This window comes from Crinia signifera, chromosome 1, assembly GCF_055691185.1.
Source record: "Crinia signifera chromosome 1, ASM5569118v1, whole genome shotgun sequence".
Taxonomy (NCBI): Eukaryota; Metazoa; Chordata; class Amphibia; order Anura; family Myobatrachidae; genus Crinia; species Crinia signifera.
In genome coordinates, this window is record NC_139217.1 from 150,499,366 (window position 1) to 150,519,114 (window position 19,749).

General features: G+C 39.5%; 1 protein-coding gene across 4 annotated transcripts in view; it reads left to right on the forward strand.

Moving 5' to 3' along the window:
- Positions 1 to 17,106, forward strand: part of SLC4A4 (solute carrier family 4 member 4) — a 245,286-nt gene extending 228,180 nt beyond the window's left edge. For 3 of the 4 annotated variants that reach the window (XM_083174618.1, XM_083174625.1, XM_083174632.1), the window contains 3 exons: positions 5,085 to 5,181; positions 8,054 to 8,130; positions 13,469 to 17,106. In XM_083174618.1, coding sequence (XP_083030744.1) covers positions 5,085 to 5,181; positions 8,054 to 8,097 — 141 coding nt within the window. In that variant the 3' untranslated portion in view covers positions 8,098 to 8,130; positions 13,469 to 17,106. The remainder of the gene's footprint in view (positions 1 to 5,084; positions 5,182 to 8,053; positions 8,131 to 13,468) is intronic. The other variant, XM_083174619.1, reaches the window with a different exon arrangement.
- The last annotated feature ends 2,643 nt before the right edge of the window (positions 17,107 to 19,749 follow it).

Below are 19,749 nucleotides of genomic sequence, written 5' to 3' on the forward strand. Positions count from 1 at the left end.
ATTACATCACATTACAGCGCTAATTCATTAAAGGACCGTATCAGACGCTGCCGGGACTCGGGTTTCGCCACTGGTGCTGCGGATGCCACAGACCATACACATCACTGTGTTGTGTAGTGTAGTGGGTAGCTGCGCGGGTCTTCATGCTGGAGACCCGTGTTCGATTACGGTGTCAATTTTTTTTCTTTTATTCGAATATTTTGTAGAGTGATATTTCTTAAAACTAGACCATGAAATGTAACAGTTTTAACAAAACTAGACAAATAAAACAGTTAATGTTTTACAGGTCTCCTCACAGAATCATACTGTAAGTGAAGTAATTAGCTCCACCTGTGGATCATTTATAATGTGTCAGTCAGTAACGAGTACACCTGTGCCCCAGCTACTGTAGGTGTTCATGAAGTGTTGGTACTGTAGAGTAAGAGGACTTGATTTGGCTACAGTACAGTACCATTGCACTACTGTCTCTTCCAGGGAGTAATGTGTATGCAGCTGAAGTCAACCGCCTCCTCCCCTCCCCCCAGGGGTGGAGGGCAATGTTCCCTCTAATTTTACGAAGGCTGTGTGCGGCAAAAGATTTTGGCTGTGCAACTTTGGAGGAAAATTTTTATTTTTGTACGTCACTTCTATATATAACTGGAAAACGACGTTCAGCATTTGTGTCAACGTTTCTTCAAAATGATATTAAACATTCAAAACATTTAAACTTTTAAAACACAGCACATGTAGTTAATGGGTGAAACATACATTAATTTAGTCCACAACTTCAAAATGGGGACCACTGCTGCTTTGTGCGCTCTGTTGTAATGTCTGTGCGCACGCTCGTCGAGTTGTGTGCGCGCGCACATGCGCACAGCTTAGAAGGAACACTGGTGGAGGGGGGTTGAACTGACCTGAAATACATTACAGGACATTACACTACAACATCTCCTGCAGCGCTAATCCACGAAGGGGCGGCCCGTCTCAGACGCTGGTTTTGCCAAGGGGCGGGCCGTCTCAGACGCTGCCGGGACTCAGGTTTTGCTGTCCTTTATTGCAGTAGTTCCCAACCCTGGTCCTCAAGTACCCCCAACAGTGCACGTTTTCCAGGTTACCCAGCAGGTGCACAGATTATTCAGGCACATTTTAAAAGATCCACAGGTGGAGCTAATTATAGCACTTGTGATTCTGTGTGGAGACCTGGAAAACATGCACTGTTGGGGGTACTCGAGGACCAGGGTTGGGAACCACTGCTCTATTGCCTTCTACTCTAAAGCCCCATACACACTAGGGGTGTGGATCGTTTGGTCTACAACAATTATGTCGACGAGCATTGAGTCAACACCACTAGGCAGACATGCAGCAAGTTTGACATGCAGCAAAGTCGACATGGGTCAAGGTAGACATGGATCTAGGTCAACATGACATTAGGTTGACACAAACATTAGGTCGACATGGGCTAGGTCGACATTCAAAAGGTCGACATGGGGTTTTTCACAGGTTTTTTACCCGAATATTGACACAGTCGACATGGAGACAGTTTGAAGTGCACCGCATGCCCTCACATTGCTCGCTTCGCTCGCAATGCTTCGGGTACGGTATCTCGCTACGCTTGACTCACTATTTTATTCTCTCACCATGCCCTAGTGGATGGTAGGGCATAAAAAAATCGCCTGTCGGCACAAGTCGGCTCAAAAAAACTGTGAAAAACCCCATGTCGACCTTTTGGTTGTCAACCTAGCCCATGTCGACCTAATGCTTGTGTCGACCTAATGTCATGTCAACCTAGACCCATGTCGACCTTAGACAAGAAAGTAAGGGCCCTTCTGAGCGATAGCTTTTACTATCTTGTCTAGTGTGTACACTCAACATTGTTAATGATGCATGCTTTCGTGCATTGTTAATGACCTCCACCCTTGCCTGCCAGGTGCTTGTCACTGTCAATATCGTCGGGTACACACATCATCGTGTAGTGTGTTCCCAGTTTAAGCCTCATAGTCAGGACAAGTCCGGACAGCATTGGTTGTATACTGTGCTGTTTCTGCAAAATACTTAGTTTTGCAGAAAGAAAGAGAGAACAAGACATAAGGAGGTTTTCAATCGGTGGCGATTTTTCCCGTACCGAAACGCCTCTCTCTGATTGACTATCAGAGGTGTTTTTCGGGGAGGCACCGCGGTTTTCTGGGAATGGCCAGGCCAAGGACTGCACCAAGGCAAAGTTTCCTTGGTCTAGTAAGTCAGGGATGGTTTAGTTAAATCGAGAATTGGGTCACATTTTCCATCAAGCATATGATGACGGTAATTAATACCCCTTTTACACCGCCGCAAAACCCCGGGTCTTCGGCGGGTCAGACCCGGGTCAGACCCGGGTCAGCGGTGGTGTAAATGGGACATGCAGTGTCCCTTTACACGGGACTTCTACCCAGGTCCTGACCTCGGTAGAACACGGCTAGGACCTGGGTAGAGGGTGGTGTAAATGGGTATGCCGGGTCATCTGGCCCGGCTCCCATTTACATCAATGGGGGACGTGAGACCTGCGGACCGCAGCGTCCGCAGGTTGGACGGGGGGAACAGACAGCCTGCGCTGCTGTCTGCTATACTCTGCAGACAGCAGTGGCGGCAGCGGAGGAGGTGAATGGATGCCTGTGTGCGGCATCCATTCACCTCCCGGACGACGGCTGAGAGGGTGCACGAGGGCTGGGGGCATCCTAGCAGCTTACCTTTGGTGCTGGGCTGCCCCCAGCATGGCTATTGGTGTTTCCCGGCAGGGATCACCGCGGTTCCGGCACTTGGAGATTATGTCATCTCCAAGCGCCACCTCCGTCTACACTGCGGGTGGGCAGTGTAAACGGTGTAATTCCCTGATCCGACCCGGCTTGGGTCCTTCCAAGTGCCTTCCAAGTGCCGGGTCGGATCCGGGATTTTTGGTCTAAAAGGGGTATAAATGACATTGCAATAGCAACAGTGTTATTTTCCTGCATGAAGTACAATGTTACCACACAAAGACTACATGAAAGCTTTATTTGTGACCATTTTACTACGTAGTGTGCTCTTTGTGAGAAGGCAAAATAAACACTACAGTTATGGACTAGATAAAAAAGTCTGATATAAACTTTAGTTATAAACTCTATTGTGCATGTTGGTAATTTTCCTTAAAAGAATCACTGTGTGATTTATGACATGACAGCAAAGCATATCAAGCATTGAATATCAAGGTTATCCACCTACATACTGACATGTTAGCATGTCTTTGTTGACCAGACCAGAAAAAAAAGGATATATAATTTTCATAGTGCATTACACACTCCCTCTGCATTTAAGAAATTAACATTATTGTGGAATTATTAAGCTGATATCCTTGTCAATGATTGCAGCATGGTTACATGTGTAGCCCATGCATTGCCTCCTAACTGACTTCATTTTTATTCAAATTTGAAGGCTCCTTCCTGCCAATAGTGAGATGGAACTAGTTGAACCTCCATCTTGGCCCAGCACAGTGAAGTAATTCTAGTAAAAAAGCATTATAGTTTACATGTGGGGCCGAAAACCCTACCACTGTCCCTGACTCATAAGGTAAGGTGAAGGGGAGGAATAAGGTGTCAAAGGGAAATGAGTACTGCCACCACTTCAGGACCACTTTAAGCCCTGGGAGTACCTATGTGCATTGTCCAAGTGCAGTTGGTAGGTACAGTTTAGTCTAATTCACTGCACTGCATAGTAGAGCAAGGGCAAATGAGTTCCACATTCATCTTTGACATTTGCACGTAGCAGTGATAGTGTAATTAATGGATCTAGAGAAATTATGGTGCAGCTTGATGTGCCCATTCATGATGCAGACCTTGCCTCTCAGTTCAAATGTTAAGGAAGTGTCATCCTGCTGGTATGAAATGGTATGACAAAATGTCACTTCACTTCAGCAGCTGGTGCTGGTGCTACCTGTATTACTGTCCCAGCACCTGTCAACAAATGAAATAGACCATCCAATTTTCATTTAGAATTTTTAAGTTTCATACTCAATCTATAGCACTGCTTACTTTTTCCTCTTTTTGCACCTGTCAACAAATGGCTTCGGTATCTGGTCCCATTGTGATCTAGTTCTGGCTTGTGGACCAGCAAGGTGTAACCAACACCATTTTTAATTAGGCATCAGCTGTGAGCCAGTTGTGGTTGCTCTGTTTGGCGCTGTGCTGTTAGCAGAGAGGGGTGCTGTGCTGTAAAGGGTGAGGTGCTGTGATGGGAAAAGGAGCAAAGAGGGATGAAAGAAGACCTTCCAAACAGAATAAGAAAGCAGAAGCTATGGAAAAAGTAAAAGATGAGCCACTGGCCAGGATGTCCATCAACCAAATCGAAGTGTGCTGCAATGGGCTTGTGAGGTGATCCTGTTGTTTTAAGGATGCTTTCTAGACAAAGGTCCCCAGAGCATCAAAATGACAAAAATCTTTGTCATTTACATGTGAATTATAATAAACTATATATTGCTTGTCATTGAAGATTTGGTGAGTGTCTATATTTTTGGGATTTAGAATATATACTATTGTACATAGTTGTCTTTCATAGAATATTACCCTGTTGTCGTATGTAAATTTGATTTATAATTTTTCAGATTCAGATCAAGGTTATTTGTTTTCTTGCTGTCTTCTGTATCTAGAAAAACGTGCTATATGTGCTACATTTATTGTTATTATTGGAAAATGAGAGTCTGTATTAGTAAAGTCGTTGATACTAGGTGAATAGGTGTAACATAACCCTGTTTACTTGTTGTCTGTTACAACATAGTTATACTACTTTTATGACATAGCTTGTATTTGTTTTAAATTGCCGTAAATTGCATCATGGATTCTAGCATGTCAGAAAAAAATATATTTATCATTCATGGGTGAAATACAAGTTCAGTTCAAATAATTTTTTAAATGATCAAATATTATATTTAGATGCTGTTTTTATTGTTAACATATGTGTTTTAGAATAGTTTGGGTATAGGTAAATGTTTACATTTTTAAGATTTGAGGGTCCGCAACACCAAAGACACACATCAAGGAGAAGGATGGCCTAGACGGAGAAGTAACAATGTTTGTTCTAAGAACTTTTAAACATTTCTTTCACAGTCTGACATCCCTTATTCAGAAAAAGTCCCCAGTATAAAAATCCCAATGGACATCATGGAACAAGAACCATTCCTAAGTGATAGCAAACCTGGTGAGAGTGAGTAGCGCTAACCTCTTGCATGCCACCTGTAATACCAGCAGCCATTCTCCAACTTCACTCTCTTTTTCATCTCCTAACAAGCCTTTGTCTTTCTGTTTCTACTAATGGCCGTCACTTGTTGCAGCCTGAGCTGCTAACTTCATTTTTGTATATGTCCCTCATACAATAAATGTTTGATCAAAACATATCAATCAAGTACTGTACTATATAAAGTCTCCAAGCTTTTCAAGTAAAAATTCATTTATAGAAAGACCATTCATTATATAGAAAATAACTGTACTTTATTTATTTAAACCTGTTAACATTAAAAGAAAAATCAGTATGAATCAAAACAGTTGGAGCTTTCTTTATGGAGCTCCAAATAGTATGGCGTTATGTGTCATGCGGATAACATGCTGCACAAAAATATACACGGCATAATAATACTGACATGCAACAGGAAGTCTCGCCATGACGAGAAAAAGTATGTTGGCAGTGTACTTATCATGGATTTCAGTGTTAATGTACGGTAGAAGTAGTAATACTGTAATTCTACTCTCTATCTGAATTAACATGTAAGTCTTATTCTTGTGTCACTGACCCTAATACAGGCCACAAATTACCTTTGTGGCCTGGAGAATTTTCTCATTTTTTAAAGTGGCAATCATTTACATGACAAAATAACCCTGGTTTTCCACTGTAAATGATTGCCGCTTTAAAATAATGGGACAGCTTTCCAAAAATCTGTCACTTTCTGATTCTCAAACCCTAGTATATTTGGCCCCAAATGTTTTCATTGCTTACATCACTGTAAAGTGCTACAATGTAAGCTTACATCCCATTCGTCAAAATTCTGAATGGTCGGTTCTAGTTCTGCTACATCTGTAATAACACTTTTTTTTCTATTGAAATGTTCCCAATAATCTTTACTGTATCTATACTTTATTTCTGTGGTTCCTGATTGATCTTTAAAATGCAAAATGTGAAATCATTACCTAGTTAGATCATTGATCAAAATCCCTGGGGCACACTTTATCCTCCATCCCTATTCTTTTCATCAACAGCTGATTCCATGTCTCACCCGCTATTGTCTGTATAAAAACTCTCCATTTGAAATCATGCCATATAGAGTACATACGTGTTATAATGGTCTTGTGATGAGATACCATTTTGTGCATGTACATCCAACATTTACTTTCCTTCCCTTGTGAATTATTGCATGTTGTAAGAGCACAAAGTTGTGGGTGTAAGTTCGCTACAAATTTGAAAGCTAGTGGTTTCCATCTGTATTAGAAGGAAATTATAACTTCTACAAGGAGATCTGTGATGGGATTAAGGTATTAGAACTATGAGCTTATTTATATGCACTAAAAGAATTTCACAGTAGGCAGAAAAATAATTGGCTACTATTACTTGGCTACATGTCTCAGTTACAGTAAAGGCTCTCACATTAGTGACATTATAGCTTGGAAAACCAATTATATATTCTGTTTAAACCCAGTGTTGATGGAACAATTATGTTGTTGCCATTTGTTTTAAATTCATTCATTCATAGAAGTGAGAAGATCGTTAACCACAAGCTTTCAAAATGGTTGCACCTTCTGTTTGTGTACAGACTTGTATCCTTGTATTACATGATAGTTGTTTGTTAAGGTGCAGTGATTTGTCCTAAAATAATCAAGGTTGTCATTAAATTCATAAATTCGTTCCATTAGTACTTATGAACTATTCAATGTATTTTACACTCTTGTGCCTGTTAAAATAATAACATTCTTATGAAAATGTATACAATATATGCTTTTGGTGGCCTCCAGCAGGAAAAGGATGGCATGGTACAGTACTTGTACAGTATTACTTACAGTGGCTCAGTAATAACTATATGTTATGTTTCTAACACAGGTACAGTACATGTCAGGCCATACTTTCAGGTATAGCATGGTGTGGCCTGCCATAGACAAATGTAAAATAACTATAGCACGGTGTGGCCTGCCACAGAACAACATGAAATAACTATAGCACGTGTGGCCTGCCACAGAACAACGTAAAATAACTATAGCAAGGTGTGGCCTGCCACAGAACAACATGAAATAACTATAGCACGTGTGGCCTGCCACAGAACAATGTAAAATAACTATAGCACGGTGTGGCCTGCCACAAAACAACGAAAAATAACTATAGCAAGGTGTGGCCTGCCAGAGAACATCATGAAATAACTATAGCATGGTGTGGCTTGCCACAGAACAACATGAAATAAATATAGCACGGTGTGGCCTGCCACAGAACAACATGAAATAACTATAGCATGGTGTGGCCTGCCACAGAACAACGTAAAATAACTATAGCATGGTGTGGCTTGCCACAGAACAACGTAAAATAACTATAACACGGTTTGGCCTACCACCTACAAACATAGAATACCTATAGCATGGTGTGGCCTGCCATAGAAAAACATGAAATACCTATAGCATGATGTGGCCTGCCACAGAAAAACATGAAATACCTATAGCATGATGTGGCCTGCCATAGAAAAACTTGAGATAACTATAGCATACCTCAATACCTCTAACGGTATTGAGTAACTATTGACCCCTAGAGTGTTTTTGTACACTACCTTTAAATACTTCAGTGTAATGAATTCTTTTTCATTATTCTAGTGCATGGCCTATAAGTTTTCAATGATTCCTCTTATTATAATATGGCCAAGTAGCTTTCTGTTGCAGTAAACATAATACCGTAATCTTCAGTACAAATGGATAGTAATCAGTGTTATCACGTTTAGCGTGAGCCATTCTTATTTTACTAAAATACAATCGTTTTTATTAATTTCAAGACAGATCTTCTTAATGTAATCAAACATGCAATTTAAGTCTTTTTACTTATTATTAAATAGGAGAAAAACCATTTACATTCCTTGAACGACATACATCATGCTGAAACTACTCCATTTCTTCAGCCACATATGCCAAGGTAAGACATCTCTTAAATGGACATATTTTGAATAATTGAGTTTGAGACCCGATAATTCATAACCTACTGTATACACTGCCTGATTGAATCAAATACCAGCACAGGGACAAGATATGTCATGTGCTCAGAGTGAAGTAACCACATCAGTGGTCTCTGTAATCCTTTAACAGGACTCCTGCTTATGCACAGTCGGCTGACCACGCATTTACAACGATCATTGCTAGGATCAAAGTCTACAAGTAGGGGGGTGGCTAAACAATCAGAGCAGCAAGGTACCATTCTCTGGAGCTATCCACCTATCAGTGCTTGGGAGCATTTGGAGAGATGGAGCGGCATCAAATGATTTTAATTGGTTCCCGTGAATGGGTGTGTAGGGGGCCCAGTCTACAATGCTGTTAACCCTTTCCTGGTCATTTTTTTGGTGAAGTATGCTGTGTAGGCTACAACGGGGACTGCAGCTTCTGTTCTAATGGAGAGAGCATGGCAAATATGGATGAGATTATTGTAATCTCACAGTTCAGGTTGTATGGAAGCATGTTGCTATGCTTTCATTCTCTGAGAGAGGAAGTTTTCATACATTGTTGCTGTAACTGGGCTTTAGTAAATGAAGCACCACAACTGTTATGAAGAAGTTTAGCTTGAACTTTGGTTGGAGACACGGAGTGAAATGTAATAGGATGAGAGATTCAGATAGTGAGAGATTTGGTAAGAAAGAGTAATACGGCCTACACACATGCTGATATTAAGGCATTTTCTAAGCGATTTTGCTTAGTTTGGCAAAGTCGCTTAGCAAATGCCCTCACATCGGTGTATGTGTGGGGGCTATATCGGCAGCAGTGCACATCCCCGCGCGTCTTTATCGCTGGCCAAGATTGATGGACAGTGTCCATCAATCTCGGCATCGGCAGGGTTCTCCCACCGGAGAACACTGGCGCTGTCTGCTCGCTTAGCACACAGAGCTGACAGCTCGTTCCGTGTGTGGGCTGTCAGCTCTGTGTGCTATTCGATAGCGACGAAGCACAGCCCGACCTAGCATAGCTAGGTAGCCCTGCACACATCGCTATGTGTGTAGGGCCCATTAGATTACCACTTTCCAAAAAATCTCTCATCCCCTTACATTTCACCCACAATGTTATGGTAAAGTTTGATCTGAGTAAAAAAAAATTAGAATGAAAATAAAATTTGGATGTCACCTAGCAAGTGTTACATGCAAAATTAATTTAATAAAAACTAGTACCTGTATACCAAAAAAGGAAATAGTGCTGAATGCAGCATATCATTTACATACTGTGGCTTTGCAGTGTATTACTATAATCACAACAAACATCAGTAACATAACAGAGACATAAGCCACTGAAGTATGTTAGTAGGCAAATAGGATTATGAAAGCGACCATGAAGGTATTATAAACTTGAAGTTAGTGGGTTATTTGATAGTGACCTGCTATGCATGTACTGGGCGGTGTAGTGACTGCTATGAATGTACTATGGGGTGTAGTGACTGCTATGCTTGTACTTTGGGGTGTACTGAATGCTATGCTTGTACTATGGGGTGTACTGAATGCTATGCATGTACTGTGCGGTGTAGTGACTGCTATGCTTGTACTATGGGGTGTACTGAATGCTATGCTTGTACTATGGGGTGTACTGAATGCTACAGTGGCGTGCGGTGGGGTGAGGCAGGTGAGGCACAGCCTTTCCTGTCATACTAGCGCATATGCCGGCACTTTGGATTGATAAAGTATATCAAAAATACAAATAATTTATAAAAAAATCTTATTTTTATTATTCTAATCATTTTTATAGTCAAAACGATGGAGTAAAAAGTCTATGGCAGGTGAGGCAGTGCCTCACCTGGCTACCTTTTCTGCACATCTCTTATCAAAACTCAGTGAATCTCCAGCAGTACACACTGCTGCACATGTGTATAATGCTGGTATGTACTCTGGGCTCATAAATTGTGTGCATATCTGGCTCTGGTACTTGCCAGGGACTCAAGCCATTTACCTTACCGCATGTCCATGGAATGCTATGCATGTACTGTGGGGTGTAGTGACTGATATGCTTGTACTGTGGGGTGTAGTGACTGATATGCTTGTACTGTGGGGTATAGTGACTGCTATGCTTGTACTGTGGGGTATAGTGACTGCTATGCATGTAATGTATGGTGTAGTGACTGCTATGCATGTATAATGGCCTGCTATGCTTGTACTGTGGGGTATAGTGACTGCTATGCATGTACTGTGGGGTGTAGTGACTACTATGCATGTAACATCAATATAACTATGTAACAACCATTCGCAGGCCCTGTGAAGGAATCGCCCTTGTGAATGGATGGTGCCCAGGCCACCATTCGCAAGACAGGGTTTGTTGGACTCGTAAAACCCTGTAATAAGCCCCATAATGTCCCCTGTAGTGCGAGTTATACATATAATGTCCTGTGTTGTGCCAGTTATACATAGATGTATAACTGCCACTACAGGGGTTTTTATAGCACTATAGGGGGCATTATATGTATTACTGGCACTACACGGGCATTTTATGTATAAGATGCATTACAGGAGACATTATATGTATAACTGATACTACAGGGGACATTATATTTATAACTGGCCCTACAGGGGCCATTATAGGTATGAATGGCACTACAGGTGACATTATAGGTATAAGTGGCACTACCGGGGGCATTGTAGGTATAAGGGGCACTAAAGGGGACAATATAGGTATAAGTGGTGCTAATGGGGGCATTAAGTGTGTAACCTGCATAAGTGTGGGGATTATGCGTGTAAGTGGCACCACAGGGGACATTATTTGTGTAAATGGCACTAGTGGGGACATTTTGTGTGTGTGAGCAGCACTGCAGGGAGCATTTTGTGTGTAAGCGGCACTACAAGCGATATTATTTGTGAAAGCGGCACTACAGGAGGCATTATGCATGTAAGCAGCACTACAAGGGACATTAGGTATGTAAGCAGCATTACAGGGTTAATAGTTTCACCATGGCCTATCCTAATAGCCCCGATAAGCATAAGCTGCAGCTTATCAGGGATTTGCTTCACCTGCCCGCTGAAAACAGGCCTGTGGCTTTGCAAAGACTCACAGTTTTCAGCTGGAGCAGGGCTTTTTATCAAGAGATCCAAAATGGTAACCTGCTTAAAAAAAGTGCAAAACATTTTGAAAAAAGTGAAAAATTATTGTTTTTTATTCCTGATGTTTTAGCAGCCCCCTTAGCTCTGCATATGATATTGCAATGTAAAAGGTATAACGTCATTGTTATCTGTTTATATCACTACTATTGCCATTTAATTCAGTGATATACAGGAATTATAATTTACAAAAACATTACTTGTGGTGTAATAATGATGGAGGTCCATGGGGGTGGCAGGTGACACAATGAGTTACCACACTGGTTGACACCAACACTAAAGACATCTCTGTATATGCATAGTTGCCTACCCTCCTGCATTCTGCAGGAGACTCCCTGAAATAGCAGCAATCTCCCTCTCTCCCTCATTAGTCTAGCAATCTCCCTCATTTCACCTAGCCCACACAACACTGTCACATTTTGGGGGGGGAAAAGGAATGGGAGATAGATACATTTACATTGAGTCACTCAGCACCATTTCCCAGTACTTAGTAAGTATAGTAGCTCTTACTAACTGCTTTAGGGGTAATTTACATTTGGATCTAAGTCATTTTAAAAGATTCCTCTCAGATGTAGCAGTACACACCCACGCTTCTAGGTGCCACATTCACAATCTCTCCATATATGGAACTAGACAGGCCCTTTAAGTGGACATGCCCCCTCAATGGGTTGCTGTGCAAAATTCTACTACCAACTATAATCTCCCTGAAACTATTTTTCAAAAGTATGTGTACACGCCATGTGCTGCAGCCTCAGCATTGCTGCAAAAGCAGTTTTAGTGAATGCAAATTTGTAAACAAAACATATGGTTAAAGCAAACGTACAGTGGACACAAAAAGTTGACATATTTGCAGGTTTTTGTGATAAAAATGATATAAATCATTGATGTTAACATTCACAGTGCAAGTGAAAAACAGATAATTGTTAAGTTAAAGAAGACAAAACCTACAATACCCTGCCTGCATACCATATTAGAGTTGACGGATTAAGGGTGTCTAGATCGACCATGTTTTGGTCAACCGTGCTTAGTCCAACCTGTCTAGTTAGATGCCTAAAGATAGTCGGACGCGTCTACATAGACAATAAAGAAAGTTAGATGCAAGCTTTAGGTCGACGGGAATGTGGTCGAGAGTCACAATGTTGACGCAAGTTTTTCATTTTTTGGGGGGACTGGGACTTGTAGTTTCACAACAGCTGGATAGCCACAGGTTGCCCGTGCCTGGGATAGGGTGACAGGATGGAAGCCATTTCTCTCAAAAATGAATACCCATCTCCATCCCAATTGTACAAAAAATAAATCCAGCCACTGTAAATTATGTATACAATATTCCGAGACTAAAGGGGAAATTTACTAAGATGGGAGTTCTATTTCACATGGAATGTTGCCATGGGCAACCAACCAGAATCTACTTCTTATTTATTTAGCACCTTCTAGAAGATAATAGGTAGTAACCTATTGGTTGCCCAATTTTGGCTTCAATTATGTCGCACATCTAGCCATACAAAGACCCTTTATCTACTGGGCTGCACATTGGCTGTACCATCATACTTTGGAGAAATTTGTTTTTTTACTGGAACATGGCCTCTAGTTTGGATAGAGAGCATAATGGGGGGCATTTACTAAGATGTGAGTTCTATTTCACAGATAGAATCTGATTGGTTGCCCATAGCAACATCAAATGTGAAATAGAACCCACATCTTAGTAAATTTCCCCCAATAATAGATAGGATTAACAAGAAAATTTGCTACAAAACCTGCAGGCCTCTGTCAGACAACGGCAAATGTAGGTTATCCAAAGAATGTCTTCACAAAGGGAAGATCACACTAAAGCCTTGTAATGGCTCAATCACAGTTTAGACCTGAACACCCCAAGGAATGACCTAAAAAATGCTTGACAGGAGATCCCCTCACAATTTGATGGACCTTGATATATGTGTAGGAAGGTGATAGGATTGCAAATTTACTCAAGGTCCGACTTGATTTATTACAAAAACCTGCAATTTTGTTTTAATAACGGTGCATATACTTTTCATGTTACATATATATATATATATATATATATATATATATATATATATATATATATATATATATATATATATGCTGTACATACCGAGACCACAGTGATAGACTATGAATTGTCATAGATTAGATATGCAGTAGGAAGCCTAACACTGCTTTCTTGTTTTGTAGCCCTCCGATTACTCCCATACGAATTGTGCCTGAAATTAGGATACAGATGGAGCCAGACGACGATATTTGTTTCTGGAGAGGCCATGGAACAGAAACAACTTTGTGAACCTATCTTTTTCTGACTTTTTTATGGTCACTAGCCAAATAATAAACATCTTACAATGTTCTGCAGGTGATCTCATCTGATGCTTTTAATTGGCAGCATTCTGTAAATGGCTTTTGCTGCAAGAAACGTACATCCAGGACAGTGTGCTAAACTGGATGATAACTGGTCACAAAACAAAGTCATTTTTGCCTTTCTTCTTCATCTTCCCCTAGAGAGAAGAAATATGTGTAGAATTCTGTGTTTATTGCACAAGACAGATGCCTAGAGAATATCTCATTAACATCTCTCTAACACAGCACTTTCTGTTTTTGGTGAAGCAACTATGCAACATACTATAATATACAATGATTGAAACATACACTCCATATCGGAACTTCTCAGAATATACGTTCCTTGAAAATCTAGAACCATAGTATTAACATATAGTAATATGTATGGACTGATAATATATTGAATATAGAGAATGAATTGCTATACGGTAAAAAGCCCTCTTGCTATGCATCTTGAATACGCTAAAGAGTTATTAATATATTCTAGTTTATGTCTTTAAATTATGGGGCCTAACCATCAACTTATTGTTAATTTAAAAAAAAAAAAAAAAAACTTTTTTTAATTATTGTAAAAATGATTTTTTTTTTCCTGCAGCAGGAAACACATACTGTAGTTTTTAACTGATAGTGCTACCTCCTATTTGTAGAAACTGGCCTTTGCTCTGTATGAATATATTGTGCACAATATGATTTACTGTATAACATAATCTTCATATTTACTGCTTAAAGAAATCTTAAAGGTTTGTACTAAACTGACCAATGAAGTCAATTTTCAGAGGTAAAAATTGTTTTAACGATGTTATGAGGGAGACAGGGTTAATTTATAATCCATTATATTAAGTGGTGTGAAAAGTATTTTATAAGTACACGGGCAATAACTAATCATAGTGAATGGTAAAGGTTTAATATACATCTAGGGATGTTGATTTTTTTAACTGTAGTTATTATTTATGGAATTGCTATAATTTCCCATAACACATTCTTGTGTATTGGTTAATATGTATGTCCAATAGAAAATGGACATGACTGCATTAATGTGAATTCTTAGACTCATAAACCCACTTAAAAGCATTTTTTCATGTCCCTAAATTGTTTCATTATTTTATCTACAAGAGTCCATGGGAATGGTTTCATATCTCTATAACGTACGGGACGTATTATAACGCAAGCACTTGGTGCACAAGTAGAACCATATGTCGAATGTTCTAAATTATATTTTAAAATGATCCCTGTCTTTCACCACAGTGTCCCTGATACTCCCATTCTCATTAAAGTTCCCAAACAGCGATCCTCAGTGACTTTTGATGGGGAAACTGGCACTTGGCTTGGGATTGACATTTAACTGTTGGGTGTCACATCTTCATAAGTTTGAAGCCCATAAAGATAACTAGATAATTCTTGAACGAAACTAAGTAGAAAATACTATACACTAAATGCAATTACAACATGCCAGCGCAAACATACACAGACGTACATATATATATATATATGTGTGTGTGTGTGTGTGTGTATTATACTGTATATTAGAGGCATGTACAAAATAGAGTGCACTTGTTATATATATATATATATATATATATATATATATATATATATATATATATATAAAAAAAACATTAGTGTTTTGCCAAAATAGTAAGACAAATATTCGGTATTCTGATTATGGTTTTTTTTTTTACATCTTTCTATTTTTTTCACATCACCCCTCTTTATATGACTAAAATAGGCGTGTTGAACAGAGACGGGGACGCTAACGATCTGTCCATTATTTTTATAACAAAGTCTTCCAATTTTAAAATGTTTATTGTACTTGAAATGTATTAACTGCTGATTTTATAATAATGTTATTTTAAACTGTAATGCCATGTGAGCAACAGGTGTTAACATTTCTGGGGATGGGACAAAGATTGTATGTATTTCTTTCAGAAGTCTACTTATTGTACATTGATTTAAGTTCTTTGCTGTTGATTATCGCCTCTAAAAATAAGTTTATTTTTATTATAAACACTAAAAAAGGAGATATTTTTTTGCTGCCTTTTTCTGACACTGTTTAATAAAGAAATGCACAATTTACTTCTTCTCTTTCTCCACTTACAATACGTTGTGTTTGTGGGGTGATAAGCACAATACCTAAAGTGAATCTAGTTTGCAAATCAATAAATGGTTCTCTGTCCCTGCTTACAGTGAAGGAAGCCATTTTGGTGGCTGAAGTAATATTTAACCTATAGTTTCACTTATTACATCACTGAAGCAGGCAACACTCAGTCTTGTCACTAGCTAATTGATAGAGTCACTAGCTAATTGATAGATTGACTATTAGTTACAGCCTCAAAATGGCCGTTTCCACACTGAGAAGTCAACAGATACTTTTAAAAGAGATTATCCATTCTCTTTTTGCACAGAATTAATATTTTCTTTCATGAAGACCTGTGCCTTCCCGTTCTCCATATTCCAATAATGAAGTTTTCCTCTCCGCATTTATCCAGCTAAAATAGGGTGAAATAATATCATCCATCAGTCCGTGGAAGAAATGCTCCAATTCCACATTACACACCTCAGTCTACTCAACCAGGCTGCTCCCTGTAAATAACCCTTTCCTCTGAAAACCATGTCAATTGGGAGCCGACAAAATGGGCCAGTCCATCTTGCAATCAGGTCATATTGGATATATGATACAGCACTGCATAGATGACTGCTACAGAAAGCATTAGTTTTGCATATCAGATTCCCTTTATGAACAATCCTAAAACTCCTCTCACATTTTGGCAGATGTATTAAGCTTTGCAAAGTGATGAAGCGGTGATAAAGCCAATCAAAAAATTTAAAATGACACAGGAGTTTAGTGGTTGGTGCGTAATCACCTTCCACTTTATCACCGATTTATCACTTCACAAGGCTTAATACATTTTCCCCATTGCCTGAAATGTTGCTTATCTCATAATTCCCAGAGAAGCAACGTTCAGGTGTAACATGACAAAAATCTATTGGATTTGTTGTGTGAAGTGTCTGATCTTCCGGACTTTCTGCCATCTCTTTTTCTCATATCTTATGTTTCAATGTACACATCTGTCCCAAACCTACACTGCTGGTAGTGTTAACACAACTGTTTTAATTTATAGCCAATATTATGGCTAATATATGTAGTTATTGTTTTATTTGGGAGGGGAAGGGCTGAAAAGGGGGAAGGGACGGATCTGCACTTTCGTACTCCCTTGTATCCTTTACACAACCTAAATGTCACTTGTTAGACGTGACAATTTTTTGCGTGCAATTACATGCGATCAAAGATGGAGCAAATGAAGAAAGCCTGTAGTGACTTTTGTTTCCAGTAACAATGAGCATTAAATTCTAATGACAATATAGTGTTTTACAATTTTATGAAGCTTTCTATTGTGACTTTTATGGAATCAAGAGAATGAAGATATTTTAGCATTTATATTTTTCAAATTAAATGTATATTGAAAATAAAGTGACTTTATGCATCTGTGTGTCAAGATTGGTTCATTCATTGTTAATGTATAGTATGTAATAACCTGATTAAGTAAAACGTACAAGGGGGTATCTTACGTTTTTTTTTTTATCACCATGAAGTTATTGATATATCCGGATGTAGGGCATGAATTCAGTTGATCGCAAATTCAAAATCTTTCTCAGATGGGCAAAACCATGTGCACTGCAGGTGGGGCAAATGTAACATACATGATAAACATATATTAACACACAGCTGCTTAAGCCAGAATGAAGTGATGTGCACACATTTTTATTTATTTTCATTTAATAAATTTGCTCTCTTCAACTTATAGTGCTTTGCTCGATAGCGCAAATCAATCATTTGTGCTCAATGTTATTTGTACCCAGATAGACCTGGTTTAGCCGAGTAAAGCCCCAGCAGTTTGAACCTCCTAAGCCTTGACTTTTCACGGAACTAAAAAAAAAGATTGAATTCCTTCCAATATGCTAATTGATGAACTAACACTAAACGATTTTAAACAAAATCACATTAACCCTTTTGAGTGCCAACATCTCTGTAAAAGATGCTTAAAATATCCAACAAAAATGCCAGCATTGCTCACATTTGATATATAAATTCAAATAATTAATTTTTTCCTATATAAAGGTAAACGGTACAGGTCATTATGATGAATAAAAATGTTTGCTTGGCAATTTTCACACCTATTTTGACAAATTCCCTTGGCGCTCAAAGGGTTAAAGGGATGTCCAATCTAGTGAATGTTTATGCAGGTGTAGGTGTCTCTATAGAGAACCTTTTTTTTTTTACATCAAAGTGGTCAGCACAAGTATCTAACACACTTGCAGTGAAACAAATATAAACTGCAGCGAGGTCACACTGCGAAAATAAAATTTTCTCCATCTTTGTACTCCAACAACCTGCAGCATGCCTGGAGTATATTAAATAGCAGCATATCCACCAGTACTATCAATGTAAGATAGAGAAAGTCCACAATGTTCCTGATATTTGCTGGAGATACATCATGGCAGAGAAATGGGGTTGGGTATATTTTGTGGACAATCAGAATGTTGATATGAGAATGCTGTAATGGTCATAATGTTGACATTCTTGACATGTTGAGATTCATTATTTTGACACAGTTGCAATTTTTAAATATCGGTAATTAAATTGTCAACAAACCAGTGTGTCCCAGGTGAAGAGTTAGTGTCTTTTGGGCCTGTTACCTGTGGTGATTGATGCAAACCCCTAATCCTAACCCTTTCCTCCAGCCACCTAACTCTCCCCATAGTGCCTATTCATAACACTTCCATTTAGCAACCTATCCTTCCCGTCCCATAGCATCTCCCATTCAGAATTTCAACAATCCACATGTCAACATTGTGAACATGCTGCAGATGTTGATATATGTTCTATGTCAACATTTTAACAATGTCATCAAAAGAACTGCAAACTGTCAAATTGTCAACATTGTTTATGTGAACATGGTGTCTCTATCCCAGTAAAATGTTCAGTTTTAAATATCAATATTAAGTGGAAAAAAGGAATACACTGTGTATGAATACTAGGCTGATAGTTCAGTTTTTTCCAGCACGCCTACCATTTTTCTTAGCACTCCCACTAAACGTCTGGTTACCACCCACAGATGCCTTTTTCTTGTCAATCACCTTGTGAACTGTGTGCGCATAGAAATAGTAACAGTATGACATTGCAGGTTGGCCTCGCGCATACATACTATGGGCATGATATACATTGGTGGGTTTATGAAAATTATCTTACAAGGTGACAATAACATCTCCAAATGGGATGTTATATGTTTAATTTATTAACACAGGGGTGCTCAAACTATTAGGACCCCAGCAAGTTACTACTGAATGGCTACCACATGTGTGTTCAGTGAAGTGAAGTGATCGCTATTGTGGCAGGGAGGCAGTGGGTAATGGGGGGGTGGGGGGTGGAAAAGGGTGACGGGGATGGAAGAGGGAAGCAGTGGGTGTTTACTTAATGAGTTACTGTATACCCTGTCCCCCCTCCACAGACACATTAGCCTTAGGATCAGCAACATAGAGTCGTGACTTCATGCTGAGGTGGTTGGGACCCACTTTGGGGTCAGGACCCACAGTTTGAGAACCGCTGTATTAACATAATTATCCTCTCTCCTCTATGAAACTATAACCTTTAACACAGTAAACACCATGTTATTTATTAATATATGTTCAATCCTAAAGCCAGACACACTAAGCAATATTTCAAACGATATCACTCATATTGGCCCTTCTGAGTGTCACAGTTGGTAATATCCCTCAGGATGAACGCTCAATATCGTTAGCGATGCGCACTCTGGTGGGTCGCATTGTCCCTCTGTGACTGCAGCTTGAGAAAGTCTAAACTAACTCAGGCTGCCTGTCACAGCCCAGCTTGCAAAGCCAAGGAAAGTGCATCTCGTGGCACAGTCCTTGGCCTGGGCACTCCTGGAAAATGGTGGCAACACCCCAGTTCCTCTCCAATGCCTCTACCTGTCAATCAGACAGAGGTGCTCGCTGTTCTGAGCGGTGATGCATTCGTGCAGAACGTATCATGGGCAGACAAAGATCCCCACCATCAGGCATAATTTTGGTCTGATCGCTTATGTATTCCAACCTGAATTAGCCCCAGT